The following is a 13,772-nucleotide window of genomic DNA, read 5'->3' on the forward strand; positions in this document are numbered from 1 at the left end:
CCTTCTGCACATTCCTGCTGCGGTTCGGTGCTGTCCTCAGCAGGGACAGGCAGCAGGACAGAGCTCTCCTTTGCTCTTAGTTACTTTTAGCTGGCTGAGGCAGAGAAGATCTCTGGACTGTGGGTTTTTTTTTTCCTTTTTCTTTGGAGCTGTTTAAACCTCTTCCGCACTGAACACCCAGAAGAGCACCGGCAGCTCACACCCGTGGCCCATCAGACCAGGCCTGGCCGCAGCATTTCCAGCACCAGAGGGACTGATAAGAGATTAAGTGAGCCAAGCTACAGCTCAAGATGGGGACTTTCTGAGTTTGTCATCTCTTTTGGAGCAGCAAGAGATTTTATTGTTGAATATGGCTCCTTTGTTGTGCTGATGAATTCTTTGCTCCTTAACCAACCATTTTTTTCAACTTTTCACCAAGGAAATCTTTTTTCTGAACCAGTTGAGGGAGGGGCCTCTTGAATTTGCTTTCCAGAGGAAAACCCTTTAAAGGTTTTTCTCCCAAAATTGCCCTAAACCAGGACACACTGCGATCCTTCCCGAGGCCCGGCTGTGGCCGGAGCCGCTCCCGGCCAGCGGGGCGGGCTTAGTGCGCTTTGAAGGGATTGGGTCGGGGCGGCAGCGGCGCCCTGAGGGAGCCCAGGGTGATCCTGCGCTGCCTCCCTGCGCTGCCGGCCCCGGCCTGCTCGCCCGAAATCCCCCCAAGGCCCGGCTGCTCCGGCCACGAGGGCTCCCGCCTCCATCCAATAAAAAGCTGAATTCATCCATTTCTAGGAAGAAAAAAAGGATTCTGCCAGGTCAGTGACACTGCCAGTGTGACGGACACCAGCCACAGAGAACCAGAATCACTTCTGCTTTTCATTTCCTCCTTCCCCATAGCTGCATCCAGACCTGGTGAGGGGGATGCAGGGAGGCTGCTGAGGGACACAGGGCTGCAGCCAGGCCCTCCTGTCCTGCCCCCACACCTCCCTGCCAGGACATCAGCCCCACCACAGCACTTTTCAGGGAATCCCAGAATGGTTTGGGTGGGAAGGGACCTCCAAGCTCATCTTCTTCCACCTCCCTGGAAGGGGGCAGGAACACCTTCCACTATCCCAGGGTGCTCAAAGCCTCTTCCAGCCTGGCCAACTTCCAGAGATGGAAGTGTCAACTCCTGTCAGACAGCACGCCCTGACCTGAAACCCCAAACTTCTTCCAGGGAGTTGCAGGCACCACCGCAGCAGTGGGAAGGCAGGAACCCTGGCAGGCTGCACACACAGCCCCAAAATGCTGCCACCCACAGCAATGAGCAGCTGGTGGCTCTCAGCTGCTCCATGTGGCTGCGCTGCCCTCTGGCACATTCTAGCACCGTTAGAGGTCGTAAATCCCAACTTAGGAGGGGTTCATACCCCAGGTCCTGGATGAGGACTTTGGTTCTGCGAAGGCTTTAACAGGTCCTGACAATTTCTCCCATCATCTGTTTATTGATGCCACTGTCCAACATGAGATCTGATAGCACCAGGAAGGAGCCCAGTGTGCTCCGGGGAGCTGGTGTCACCAGCCCAGCCTCAGCTGGTGTCACCAGTGTGGCCCCAACCCAGCCCTTCAGATGGCTCTCACCCAGCCACAGCCCAAACTCAGGAGCTGCAGCCAGGACGAGCTGGGATCCCCAGGAACCGAGCTGGTACAAACAGGAGTGCAGACCAACAGCAGGGAGATGGATCATGTCCCACCCACCCTGGCAGCAGGTGCTCAGGAGAAGGGAGGTCCTTCCTTGGAGCCAGCCTGGAGCTGCTCCTCCCCCGGACAGGAATCCCGCCGCTCCTGCCATTGAGGAGGGCACAGTCGATGCCCCCGGCCGCGGCTCAAGGACAGCAGAGCAGTTAAACACAACAAGGCCTTGCTCTCAGTCCCTGCTGGCCCCACAGCAGGCAACGGCCAGACCCACAGCACCCCATGCCCTCGGGGGCAGCAGGGCCAGCCCCCGGTGGGAGGATTGAGCGCTGGGAATGAATGTTTGGGGGAGCCTTGTGGAGGGGTCCTACCAGAAAAAGCGTCTTTTACTGCAACTAGAATTTTATTCTATTGTATAATTCAGGAGTGCATCACAGCCCCGCGAGCCGGGCAGACACCCATCAGCGCTTCCAATCTAGACACACGCAGAACTTCCTCATCAGCTGCATCTGTTAATTACTCACCTCCCCCCACGGCTGGAGCTCCTCCTATCACATCCAGCCCGGACCGGAGCAGCGCCTCCACAGAGCTCCTGGACAAAAAGTGACTGTGCCAGAATCAGCCTACAGAGCAGTTAACAACAAAAAAAAAAACAAACAACCAAACCAAAACAAACAAACAGAAAACAAACCCGAAAATAAAATCTTGCCCATCCTAAGGCTGCTTATCAAATAAAAAGTTCCTCCACATTTATTAAAAAAAACCAAACAGTAGATTTAAAAAGCAGTTACGAGTCCTACTCTGGCAAAACACCCTGTGTACAGGTTTCTTTTGTTGGTGGTTTGTTTGCTTGTTGGTGAGGATTCCCCCTAAATCAGCTGCTTCTGCTAATTTTTTATATATATCATCTTTTAATTTTGCCGCGCATTGCTTGCTTTAATTCATTAATTTATTTCCAATCAGCCGAGTCTCCACCAGACCAGCGGCGCTACCACACAAAGCTTCCTTGATGTCCATGCCCTGAGCCGGGGTGGGGGGAGATGGATGGAGGGAGGGTGGGAGAGATCAGTGGAGGAGAAGGAGGACGAGGAGGAAGGGAGGGACGGAGGGAGGGAGGGAGGGAGAGGAAGCCTCGGCAGGCCCTCACTCTCCCATGTGCGTCCTCAGGTGGTACTTGAGCGACTGCTTGTAGCGGAAGCACTTGGTGCACTCGGTGCAGGGGTAGGGCCGCTCGCCGGTGTGCGCCCGCTGGTGCTCCAGGAGGTGATGCTTCTGCGTGAAGTTCTTGCCGCACTCGGTGCAGTGGTAGGGCCGCTCGCCCGTGTGGATGCGCTGGTGCTCCAGGAGGTGGTGCTTGCGGATGAAGCCCTTCCCGCAGACGGCGCAGGCGTGCGGGCGCTCCCGCGTGTGGATGCGGTAATGGTTGGTGAGCTTGGACTTCTCGCTGAAGGTCTTCTCGCACTGGCTGCACTGGTAGGGCCGCTCGCCGGTGTGAGTCCGCTGGTGCCGCAGCAGGTGGGAGGGCCGGGTGAAGTTCTTGCCGCACTGGGGGCACAGGAAGGCCATCTCGTTCTTGCCCGCGTGGATCCTCTGGTGCATGAGCAGGCTGATCTGCAGGCGGAAGCTCCTCCGGCACTCGCCGCAGGTGAAGGGCCGCTCCCCGACGTGGGTGATCTGGTGTTTGCTGAGGCTCGACTTGTGGCTGAAGCTGCTCTCGCACTCGGAGCACTTGTAGGGCTTCCCCGGGGGCGGGGGCCGCGCCGGGGGCTTGAGGCCGTGCTCGGGGCGCCGCGGGACCCCCACGCCGCGGCGCGTGTGGCTGCGCTGGTGCAGCAGGAACTGCTGCTTGTTGCGGAAGCTGAGGTCGCACTCGTGGCACTCGTAGGGCCCTTCCTTGAGGTGGTTGCGCTGGTGGATCATGAAGTTGATCTTGAGCATGAAGCTCTTGCCGCACTCGGGGCAGATGTAGGGTCTCTCCCGCGTCCGGTTCCGCTGCTGCCCGCTGGCCGGCTTCATGTCCCCGGAGTCCCTCTCGCAGGCCGACGGCTTCCTGACGCGGGCCAGGCTGCGGGGCTGCGCCTTGGAGCTGCACTGCGCCTCGCAGCCCAGCCCGGCCTCGTGGCTGGGGAACGCCGGCACCTCGCTCCGGCCCGAGAACATGGCGCACTGCTCCAGCGTGTCGGGGTCATCCTCCTCCTCCTCCTCCTCCTCCTCCTCCTCCTCTTCCTCCGTCTTGATCACGATCCCGTCCTCTGAGGGGAAAATCAAACAGCATTAGGGTCATTGGGTGGGACAGGATGGCCTCTTATACCCCTGGTGCTACAGAAACACCTGCATGGGTTCCTGCAGCTGTTTGTGCGCTGGGAGCCAGCCTGTGCCACAAATGGGGCTGCAGGTGGAGCCCGGAGCACTGGGATGGGCCATGTGCCCCCAAACATGGAGTTCAGACAAACCCCCCCCGGCCAGGCTCCTCTAGAGGGTGTGTTCCACTGCCTGCCAAAAGGTTTGGCAACTTCGTGCTGCTGCTGCAGGATGTGAGGGATGAAAGCACCATGGGTTCACCAGGGCTTGGGTGGCTGAGTGATTTCAGAGCAGCTCCATCTGGGCTGCAACAACACCCCTGGCACGGCACCGCTCGACAGAAACAGCACCAGACTGCTGGCTCTGCTCTAGGGACAGCACAGCCCACCTGGGACTGTCCCCTTCCCTCAGCCCCTGCTGCCATGTGGTGTGGCAAGAGACCCAGCCCCCTCCTTCCCAGAGCACCCAGCAGTGGGATGGATCAACAGTGGGATGGAATGGCAGCAGGGGGATGGCAGCAGGCCAGGCTCCCCTTCATGTCACCAAGGCCGGAAGTGAGCCGGGGACTTTGTTTGGTGACAGCAGCCATCCCAGGGACACACGGCAGGACACACAGCCAGCACGGCCCAAGGAAAGGCCAACAGGTCATCCCTCATGTCACCCCACACTGGACTGTGAGCCAGGCCTAAACGCTCTCCCAGGAAGAGCAGCTACACTTTCCCAAGAAAAGGAAAGTGATGGGAGTGGATGTCTCAAAGCCATGGCCCTCTTCCCTTTAAGGGAAAACCCAGGTCCTTCTCTCTGCCCCCTCTGTGGGCCTGGGGGCTCAGCCCCCCATCCTGGCCAGCACAGCTGCAGCTCCTGCCCAGCCCCACCAGCTGGCAGAGGCAGTGGCTCTCAGACAAGGATCAGCCCCCTGGTGGCTTGGCTGGTTTCCCTCACAAAGCCTTGAGCAGACCACAGGACCCACAAGACGGAGTTGAGGCCCTCAAGAGCCCCACTCTCTGAGTCTTGGTTTGTGTTACACCACCACAAAGCCGTCAGGAGGAAGGAACCCACCATTCCCAACCTCTCATCTCCCTGCTCTCCCGTCCCCAGCCTTACAGCACATCTGTAGGACTTGGCCTGTATCTGCCACTCCACCAGCAGAATTCTACACATGAAACACTCGGTGCCATCATCTCATCTCTCCACAAATCACCTCATCCTTCCCCTTCCCTCCTGGCAGCTCGCACATCACAGAGCTCCAGCCACATTCTTCCCTATCCTGTGGAGCTGCCCCAAGCAACTCCCACAAGTGGCAACCTGCAGGACCTCCCACATTCCTCCAGCAGTGTCCAGTGTGCAACCATCCACTCCTCCACACCAGACACCAACCTCTTGCCCTCTGCCACAGCGGGGTTTTGGGAGCAGGGCTCACAGGGGCTCTCACAGAACACAGCCTGAGACACATCTTCCCTTGGTCTCCGTGGCTATCCAGGGCTTTTCCCAGACTCAGAGGACTGGGCCAGTGCTTGCTCTGCTCCTGAGCAGGACAGGAGCCCTTGGAGACCACATTCTGTGTCCACCATGGACGTGCTGCCTCCTCCTCCAAACTCAAGGTGTGACCAGAGCCGCTCTCGGAAGTCACTGCAGCCAGGAACTTTCCTTCTGGTGCTGGTTCTGGGGGGATTTAACTCCTCCTGTCCATCCAACCCCTTCCCCACCTCTTCCTAACCCACCACAGCCCCCTGGGCCTCCTGTCCCTGACACACCATGTGTGCAGATCAGCGTGCTGAGTGTCTCACCTGTGCAGCCCCCGTGGTGAACGATGACCCTCTGGATCTCACTGAAGTCGGCTCCGTACTCGGAGGAGTCTCCCAGGCTGGTGCCCGGGAGGTCCCTCGGGGGGGACACGGAGCCGTAGGGGCTCTCGCAGGCCGCCTCCTCGTCGGGGCTCTGGAAGCTGCCCTCGGACTGCCCCGACATCCCGTGCAGCTCGGGGTTCTCAGGGCTGTCTTCAGGAAGGAGCTCCTCTGTTTTGATCACCACCCTTATTCCAGCTGCAGCAACGAGAGATTGCCACCTGCCATCACTCCCAGGAGCCAGAACGAGGGACCTGCTGCCAGCAATCCCTGCTGGCTCCAGCTGCTGCTCCCACTGAGGGGTCTCCCTTCGGCTTTCTCTTCCGCCCCTGCTCTTCACCCATCCCTGCCACGCTCCCAGCTCCAGCCCAGGACCCTTCACAGGCACAGGGAACTCCCTCCACCCAGCCTGGGGCACCCCTCAGCCACCCCACATCCCCCAGCTGCAGCTCCACGTGGGCCCGTGATTTTCTCCTTCCCATTGGCCTCAATTTAATTTCAAGATCCTTGTGATGGAGAGCACAAGCAAGGCATTGGTGTGACCCCACATCCACAGCCTGGAATCAGGGATGACAAGTGGAGGTGACACCATCTCTTCCAGGCCACCTCTTTATCTCCGTATCAGCCCCCTTATCACAGAGCAGGAGTTGCTCTGAGACTCGGGGTCACTGGTGCCCCATTTCCAGCCCAGTCTTGGCCCTCACCATCCCATCTCCCTGCACACAGCCTGGGACCAGGCCTCCCTGCCTGGGAGGATGCTCCAAGGATAAACCCAGGCACCATCCATGCAAAGAGAGGGTGGAGGATTTTCTGGGTGGATGGGCTCTCCCAATGGGACCCAATTCTCTGTCCTTGCTGGGCACACCAGCTCCCTGAGGACCTGGTCTGGTTGCATATGCTTCCCTTGCTGGGAAGGGAAGGGCTCCCAGTGCCCAACTCTCCAGGCTCTGCTTGCCCTGGTTTCTATGTTGAGCTGTACCTGGACATTAAACCTCCAGTCAGCCCAATCTGTCCCATTCCTAGGCAAGGCTTCTCCTGATAAACCACACCAGCCACAGCTCCCAGCAGCATCTGCTCCAGCCTTGGGATGAGCAGCCCCTGGGAACACAACCCAGGGCTGCCCTGGGGCCAAGGTGCCGCCTCACCTGCCGTGGCATCAGTAATGATCTCACTCTCCTCCAGGTCCTGCTCATTCCTGCCCCGCGATTCCTCCCCTTGCTCGATCTGAGACAAAACACCAGGTTTGGAAATTGCATAGTCTGTTGAGAGACAGAGGGGTGGGAGAGAGGGATTACTGCACTGGGAATCTGATATTGGCTTCCACCTCTTCCCAGCACACGGGGGACATGTGAGGACACTCAGGAACATCCACAGGTGCAAAATCCTCTGAAGGGGTGCAGGGGCTGGTACCCACTGCAGGCCCAGAGGATGCAGGGAAGCCCTCCCAAGAGCCATGGGGAAGGAAGGAGCTGGGTTTGGATGGCATAACTGTGTCTGGAAGAGGTTTGGGAGGTCTCCACCCCACCTGCCCACAGGGCATCCCCTCGCCCAGCCAGAACGCCACCACGGCATGAGCTGGAATAAACCCAGACTGAAAACATCCTCCTGTGTTTTCAAGCATTTAAAATGGAACATTTGGGTCTCATCCAAGGGGATCTCCAAGGAGGAGCCAGAAGGAGCCTCCTGTCCCTCAGCAGGGCAAGGACACCCCGTATTTACCCAGGGAGATCAGAGATTCGTAGTTCCCCTTCATCACATTCTTGTAGAGCTCCTTCTGCCACTCCTCCAGCTTCTCCCATTCCTTGTCATTGAAATAGACGGACACGTCATCAAAGGTCACCGGCACCTGCAATTCCAACAGTGCCTTCAAGCAGGAGCCTGGACACAGCCAGGCTTCAGCTCCTCCAAGGCCAGCCATGAGCTGCTTTTTCCATTTAAAACAAGTCCTGGGCAGGTATTTCTTTGGGAATAAAGGACTCAACCAAACGGATGGTTCCTGGTGGTGAATCCAGACTGGGATTTCCCCAAAGGACCCCGAGCTCCTCCTCTCAGTCCCTGCTCTCTGCAGGGTGATCAGGCTTGGGGGACCACAAGGGAGAGAAAACCCAGGAGCTGGGCTGGACTCATCCCTATTGATGAGCTGACGTAACTCCCGGATTCAATTACCCCAGAACTCCAGGGAAAACTCTACCCAGGCCCACAGGGCTCCCCATTATCCCTGGTTACTGTGCACCCACCATCTGCAGCTTCCCAGCTTGTTAGCCAAGGAATAATTCCTAAGGATAAATTCAGGATGTGCAAACTGTGCCATGCTGGAGTGGAGCTCTTCAGAGGGAACGCAGCACTCCAGTTCTGTCCCCCAACTGCACTAATGGGGTGTCAGGGTCTGAACCCACCTTTTCCTGATCCTCTCTGCTCTCTCCAGAGATACTCCCTCTCCCATGTCATACATGGTCTCATTTGCACAATCTTTTAGCAGGAAGGCTGTGAAATTCAAGTAGGAACTGAATATTGATGGTGGGCTCTTTCCAGAGCTATGACCAGGGAGCTCATCTGCCTTCCTGAATCCCAAAGCTTCCCCCTTCCCTGCAGCAGCAGCTCCCACTTGCTCCTTCCCTGGCCTGGGAGACTCTGCAGCATCAAGGTGGTCAAAACGGAAGAACCACAAAATCTGCAGGATTTCTAGAAATGGTGGCAAAAAAAAAAAAAAAAAAGAACAAAAAAAGAGTCAACGGCCCCAGGGCTGTGCAGCGCAGTGGAGCAGAACTGAAACCTCTGGCCTGAGTACCAGGATGTCCTCCCAGGCCTTGTCCCTCCGTATTTTAGCCCCAGCAGGGGATGAGCGGGGAAGCTGCAATGGGGAGCTGCAATGGCGAGAGACTCACCTGAGCAGGGGCTGTCCCCACTCACCCACCCTGGGCTGGCCCCCCGGGAGCATTTCGGGAGCAGTGTCCGGCTCCCGCTCCCCAGGACACCGTTACCTTGGGGACTTCCCCCTTCCTGCCCGGGGGCAGCCGCAGGATCCAGAAGTTCCTGTTCTTCAGGAGGTTCTCCATGTTCTCCAGGCGCCGCTGGAGCAGCCCGTACTCCTGGATAAGGGTGCCCAGCGCCGCGCACTTGCTCTCCAGCTGGTTCCCCAGCTCCGCCGCCGTCTTCTCGCAGTCGATCAGCTTCTTCTCGGCCATCCCGGTCCGACCCTCCAGGTCCAGCAGGCGGGTGGAGTGGGAATCCACCTTGCGCTCCACCGCCTGCACGGCCGCCACCACGGTCAGGGACAGCTCAGCCGTCTGCGTCTCCCGCTCCGAGGTGCGCTCGGGGCCGGCCGCTGGCCGGAGGGGCGAGGGGCAGCGCGGCGGCCGCACCGGCTCCGGCGCCTGCGGACACAAGGGCGCGGGGTCAGGCCGGGGATGCCCCCAGGGGGACAGGGACCCTCCCGGGGTGATGGAGACCCGCCCGCCCCCGGTGTGACGGGGGCCCCCGGGGCGATGGGGACATCCCCGGGGCCATGCGGACCCCGCGGGGGGGCCGCTGCAGGGCCCGGCGCTCGCCGGGGCGGCGGGGACGTCCCCGTGTCCCCGCTAAGCCGCTTACGGCGGCCCCGTGCCGGTCCCACGGGACGGGCAGGACCCGCGGGGGTGGGGGGAGGTGACAGCGCGGGGCCGGGAGGTGACACGGGAGTGGGGGGGGGCGCGGGGTGACACGGGCCGGCCGAGCCCCGTTGCCATGGGCACGGCGAGGGGACACCCGGGGGGCTGCGGGCGCCCCGTCGCCATGGGGACCGGGCGGTGATACGGGGGGCGGGGGCGGCGGCGGGTCGGTCCCGGGGGGCCGCAGGGCCCGGCGGCGGGGGGGGGGGGGGGCGGCGCGGCGGCCGGGCAGGCCCGGCCTCGACGGCAGCGCGGGCGCCGCCGGCCGCGGAGGCCCGGGCGGGCTCGGCGCGGCGCCGCCGTCCCCCCGGGGCCGCCCGTCCCGTCCCCGCCCGTCGCCCCGGGGGGGCGGCCGCGGCCCCGCGCGCTGACAGCGCCCGCCGCCCGCCGCCCCCCCCCGCCCGCCGCGGCCCCGACGGCGCGGCCCGTGAGCCCCGACGTGCGGCCCGCGAGCCGCGGACGGGCGGTGCGCGCCGGGCCCGGCCCCGCGCCGGGCGGGCGCCCTTTACCTGAGCGGGGGCCCCCTCGGCCATGGCCCTTTGTTCCGTGCCCGGGGCCCCGGGGGCCGCGGCCGGGAGGATCCAGCGCCCGCTCGCTGCTTCACCTCCGCCCGCCGCCGGGCATCGGGCTGGGCGCGGAGCGGCGCGGCGGGGCGGGGGCGCGGCGCGGCGGGGGCGGGGCGGAGGCGGCGCGGGCCTAGCGGGCGGAGGCGGCGGGGCGGGGGCGGCGGCGGCTCCGACACCGAGCGCGGCTCCGGGTCCGGGTCCGGGTCCGGCGCTCCGGCCGCGCCGCTGCCCCGCCGCGCCGCCAGGGGGCGCTGCCGCCGCCGGACCGCGCGCGGAGCGGGGCGGAGCGGGGCGGGCGCGCGCCGCACAGCGCCCCCTGGCGGGCCGACGGCATCAGCGCCCCGCCCCGTCGGGGCCCCCCCACGGCACCGCCCGCACCGGGAACCGCGGGGACCGCGGGGACCGAGGGATTGGAGAACTGACGGAGCTGGGGCCGTTAGTGGCACTCGGGATTGCCCGAGGAGCTGGGCTGGCAGCGGGGAGCCAGGGGGACGGGGGCACCGACGAGTAACGGGGAAGGCGCCGGGGTGCGGTGCGAGGTGACGGGAGGGGCTGGTTTGACTGGGGTGAGTGAGAGAGTGCGGGGGGCTCGGTGCGACATGGCGGGGCAGGGGAGGGACCAGGGGGTCACTGTGGAGGTCCCGGGGCGGCTTTTCCGGCCCCGCCCGTCGGGTCCCTGCCGCCCATCCCTGCGGCCTCGGAAATGGCGGCCGGAGGCGCCGGCGCCGTGGAAATGGAGCGACCCCTCCCCTTCCACCTCTCGGCCTCCCCGCCGGGCCCGACCGCAGCATCCCATCCCGTCCCATCACATCTCCAGCCTCAATCCCATCCCATCCCGTCCCGTCCCATCCCGTCCCGTCCTCTCCTGTGCCGTCCCCTCCCGTCTCACGTCATCCATTCCTATTCTCTCCCATCCCAGTCCATCCTGTCCTATCCTTCCCGATCTTGTCCTGCCCCATTCTGTCTATCCCACCACGCCCTGTCCCATCCATGCCCTCCTGTCCCACCCATCCTCGATGTCTCTTCATGCCCGGCCCATCCCACTCCATGCGCCCTGGCTGATCCCATCCTGTCCCATCCCACTCCATCCATGCTGTGTCCCCACTCTTGTCCCAGCCAGTCCCACCCTGTCCATCCCACATCTTGTCCCATCCCATCCCATCCCATCCCATCCCATCCCATCCCATCCCATCCCATTCCATTCATCCTGTCCCACTGTATCCTTTCTTACCCCATCCCACCCCACCCCATCTCCCCAGTGCCATCCCTGCCTGCTCTGGCACAGCCCTGGCCCACCTTGGGGGGGAAGTTGGTGGCACTGAGCACAGGGAAGGGCAGGAAACCCTTTGGTTTGTGGGAAAAGGGAGAGGACAAGTGGGATGGGTCACCCAGGCTTAGGGGGGCACAGGGATGTGGCAGCAGGTGGGGACCCCCAAGTAAAGACCCCCCTGTCCAGGCCCCTCCTGGGCTGTCCCAGATCCACAACCTCTGCCCAGGGCTGATCCATTGGGAGGGGACACCAGGAGCAGCTCTGGAATTCAGGGGTGTCCCTGGCTGGGGTTTGTAGATCCCAGTGCAGAGGGAGTGCCTGAGCCTGGCTGAGGGACTCCACGCTGTCCCTGTGGAGATGGGTGTGGATCACCAGGTGTGGTTATTGCCAGGAGTGGAGTGAGCAGGACTGGGATACAGCCATGTCCCTGGAGCGCTGTGTGCCTGTGACCAGCCCTGTGTGCACACAGAGCACATGTGTGACCACAGAGGGACACTCGTGTGTCCCCAGGGTGTCTGTGTGACCACAGAGGGACACTTGTGTGTCCCCAGGGTGTCTCTGTGTGCTCAGAGCTGTGCTCAGCCTTGCCCTTGGCAGCACCCACCCTCCCCAGCCTGGATCCCACTGGCTGCTCCTTCCCTGAGCTCTTTTCCTTCTCCTTCTTTCTCCCCATAATCCATCTCCAGCATCTCCATGTCCATGTGGGGCGGCCCCATTCCATGGAGTGGCTCCAGAGTGTGGGGGATTCACTGGGGTCACTCAGAGCGTGGGGGATTCACTGGGGTCACTCAGAGCGTGGGGGATTCACTGGGGGGAATTCACTGGGGTCACTCAGAGCATGGGGGATTCACTGGGGTCACTCAGAGTGTGGGGAGGATTCACTGGGGGGAATTCACTGGGGTCACTCAGAGCATGAGGGGATTCACTGGGGTCACTCAGAGTGTGGGGAGGATTCACTGGGGTCACTCAGAGCATGGGGTATTCACTGGGGGGGATTCACTGGGGTCACTCACTCTGTCCCCCCAGGCACCCAGCACCCCCAGGGTTGGGGTGGCTGAGGGACTCTGGCACTCCCTGGTCTCTGTGGACCCCAGGTGCCACATCTCCATGGTGGCTGTCACCTCAGGGCTGCCCTCTCCCCTCCCAGCCCAGGTCCCAGGCTGGAACAACCCCTGGGGCTCGTTGTGTCTCTGCTGGGGAGAGGGAACTGTCTCTGTGTCCTGGGCTCTGGCAGGGAAGAGCCTGGGGAATGCTGGCCTGAGAGGGAGCCTGGAAGGAAAAACCCCCAGTGTGTGGCACCAGCTGGGCACCCTATGAGGGCCCTTCCAACCCATTCTTTGATTCCATGATCCCAGCTCCAAGGTGGCCACAGCCACCAGCACTTCTCCCTGTCCCTCATCCTGGGTGTGGGATGTCCCAGCTCCATCCCACCACGGATCCAAGGATTCCTCAGCTGTCCACAGCCCCATTTTGTGTGTGGCACAGGCACAAACCCAAATCAAGTTAAAACCATCAATCCCAGATGCAGCATCCCAGAGCAGCCTCATTTGCCAGGCCTGGCCCTCCAGCACAGCTTGGCTTGTGCTGTTCACCTGCTCCACAATTACCTGGAAAAGCTCCTGAGTACCAGGATGAGGGAGCTCCTCAAGGAGCTGGAAAAGCTCCCGAGTACCAGCCAAGAGCAGGATGAGGGATCTCCACAATGAGCTGGAAAAGCTCCAGCCAAGAGCAGGATGAGGGAGCTCCTCAAGGAGCTGGAAAAGCTCCAGCCAGGAGCAGGATGAGGGAGCTCCACAATGAGCTGGAAAAGCTCCAGCCAGGAGCAGGATGAGGGAGCTCCACAATGAGCTGGAAAAGCTCCAGCCAGGAGCAGGATGAGGGAGCTCCACAATGAGCTGGAAAAGCTCCAGCCAGGAGCAGGATGAGGGAGCTCCTCAAGGAGCTGGAAAAGCTCCAGCCAAGAGCAGGATGAGGGAGCTGCAGGTACTCACAAAGGGCTGACACAGAATTCAGAATGGAAACACTGTATTGACAGACTTTACAAAAGTTATTACAAAACACGGTCACGAACCAGCAGCTGACGATACAGAGCGAAGAGACACCACGTACAGGCACCTCAGAACAACACCAACAGCTCCAGAAGTCATCCAATATTTACACAAAGATCTGGAAAACTCCGGGCGGTTATCGCATACATGGAAGTGTTTTAGAGCAACTGTGAAATATAGTGTCACACCTTTCCTTGTAGTATTATCATCATCATAATTAATAATAATAATAATAATAATAATAATTAATAATAATAATAAGACTACTTCTAGGTTAACTAAAAACCAAACAGCTCTTTACAGGGGTTAGGAGAAGCTGCTTTCACTCGTCTGACTTACCTGAGTGAGACCAAACCCAGTTAAAAAATAGAAATAAAATCACCTTCATTGTCAGGAGTCCACGTGTCAGCCCAGCGGCGCCGTTCCCTCGGGCCAGAGGGGAACCA

The 13,772-nt window shown here is 61.1% G+C and overlaps 1 protein-coding gene across 1 annotated transcript in view; it reads right to left on the bottom strand.

Annotated features, from left to right (window-relative positions):
• Positions 1 to 2,371: 2,371 nt before the first annotated feature.
• Positions 2,372 to 13,772, bottom strand: part of LOC136556262 (uncharacterized) — a 33,346-nt gene continuing 21,945 nt past the window's right edge. Inside the window, exons 23-28 of the mRNA XM_066549355.1 lie at positions 9,952 to 10,324; positions 8,777 to 9,169; positions 7,515 to 7,641; positions 6,941 to 7,054; positions 5,739 to 5,993; positions 2,372 to 3,902 (exon numbers count right to left, since the gene is read on the bottom strand). Of these exons, the coding sequence (XP_066405452.1) occupies positions 2,794 to 3,902; positions 5,739 to 5,993; positions 6,941 to 7,054; positions 7,515 to 7,641; positions 8,777 to 9,169; positions 9,952 to 10,324 (2,371 nt within the window). The 3' untranslated portion in view covers positions 2,372 to 2,793. The remainder of the gene's footprint in view (positions 3,903 to 5,738; positions 5,994 to 6,940; positions 7,055 to 7,514; positions 7,642 to 8,776; positions 9,170 to 9,951; positions 10,325 to 13,772) is intronic.

The sequence above is a fragment of the Molothrus aeneus genome, chromosome 1 (genome assembly GCF_037042795.1).
Source record: "Molothrus aeneus isolate 106 chromosome 1, BPBGC_Maene_1.0, whole genome shotgun sequence".
Classification (NCBI taxonomy): Eukaryota; Metazoa; Chordata; class Aves; order Passeriformes; family Icteridae; genus Molothrus; species Molothrus aeneus.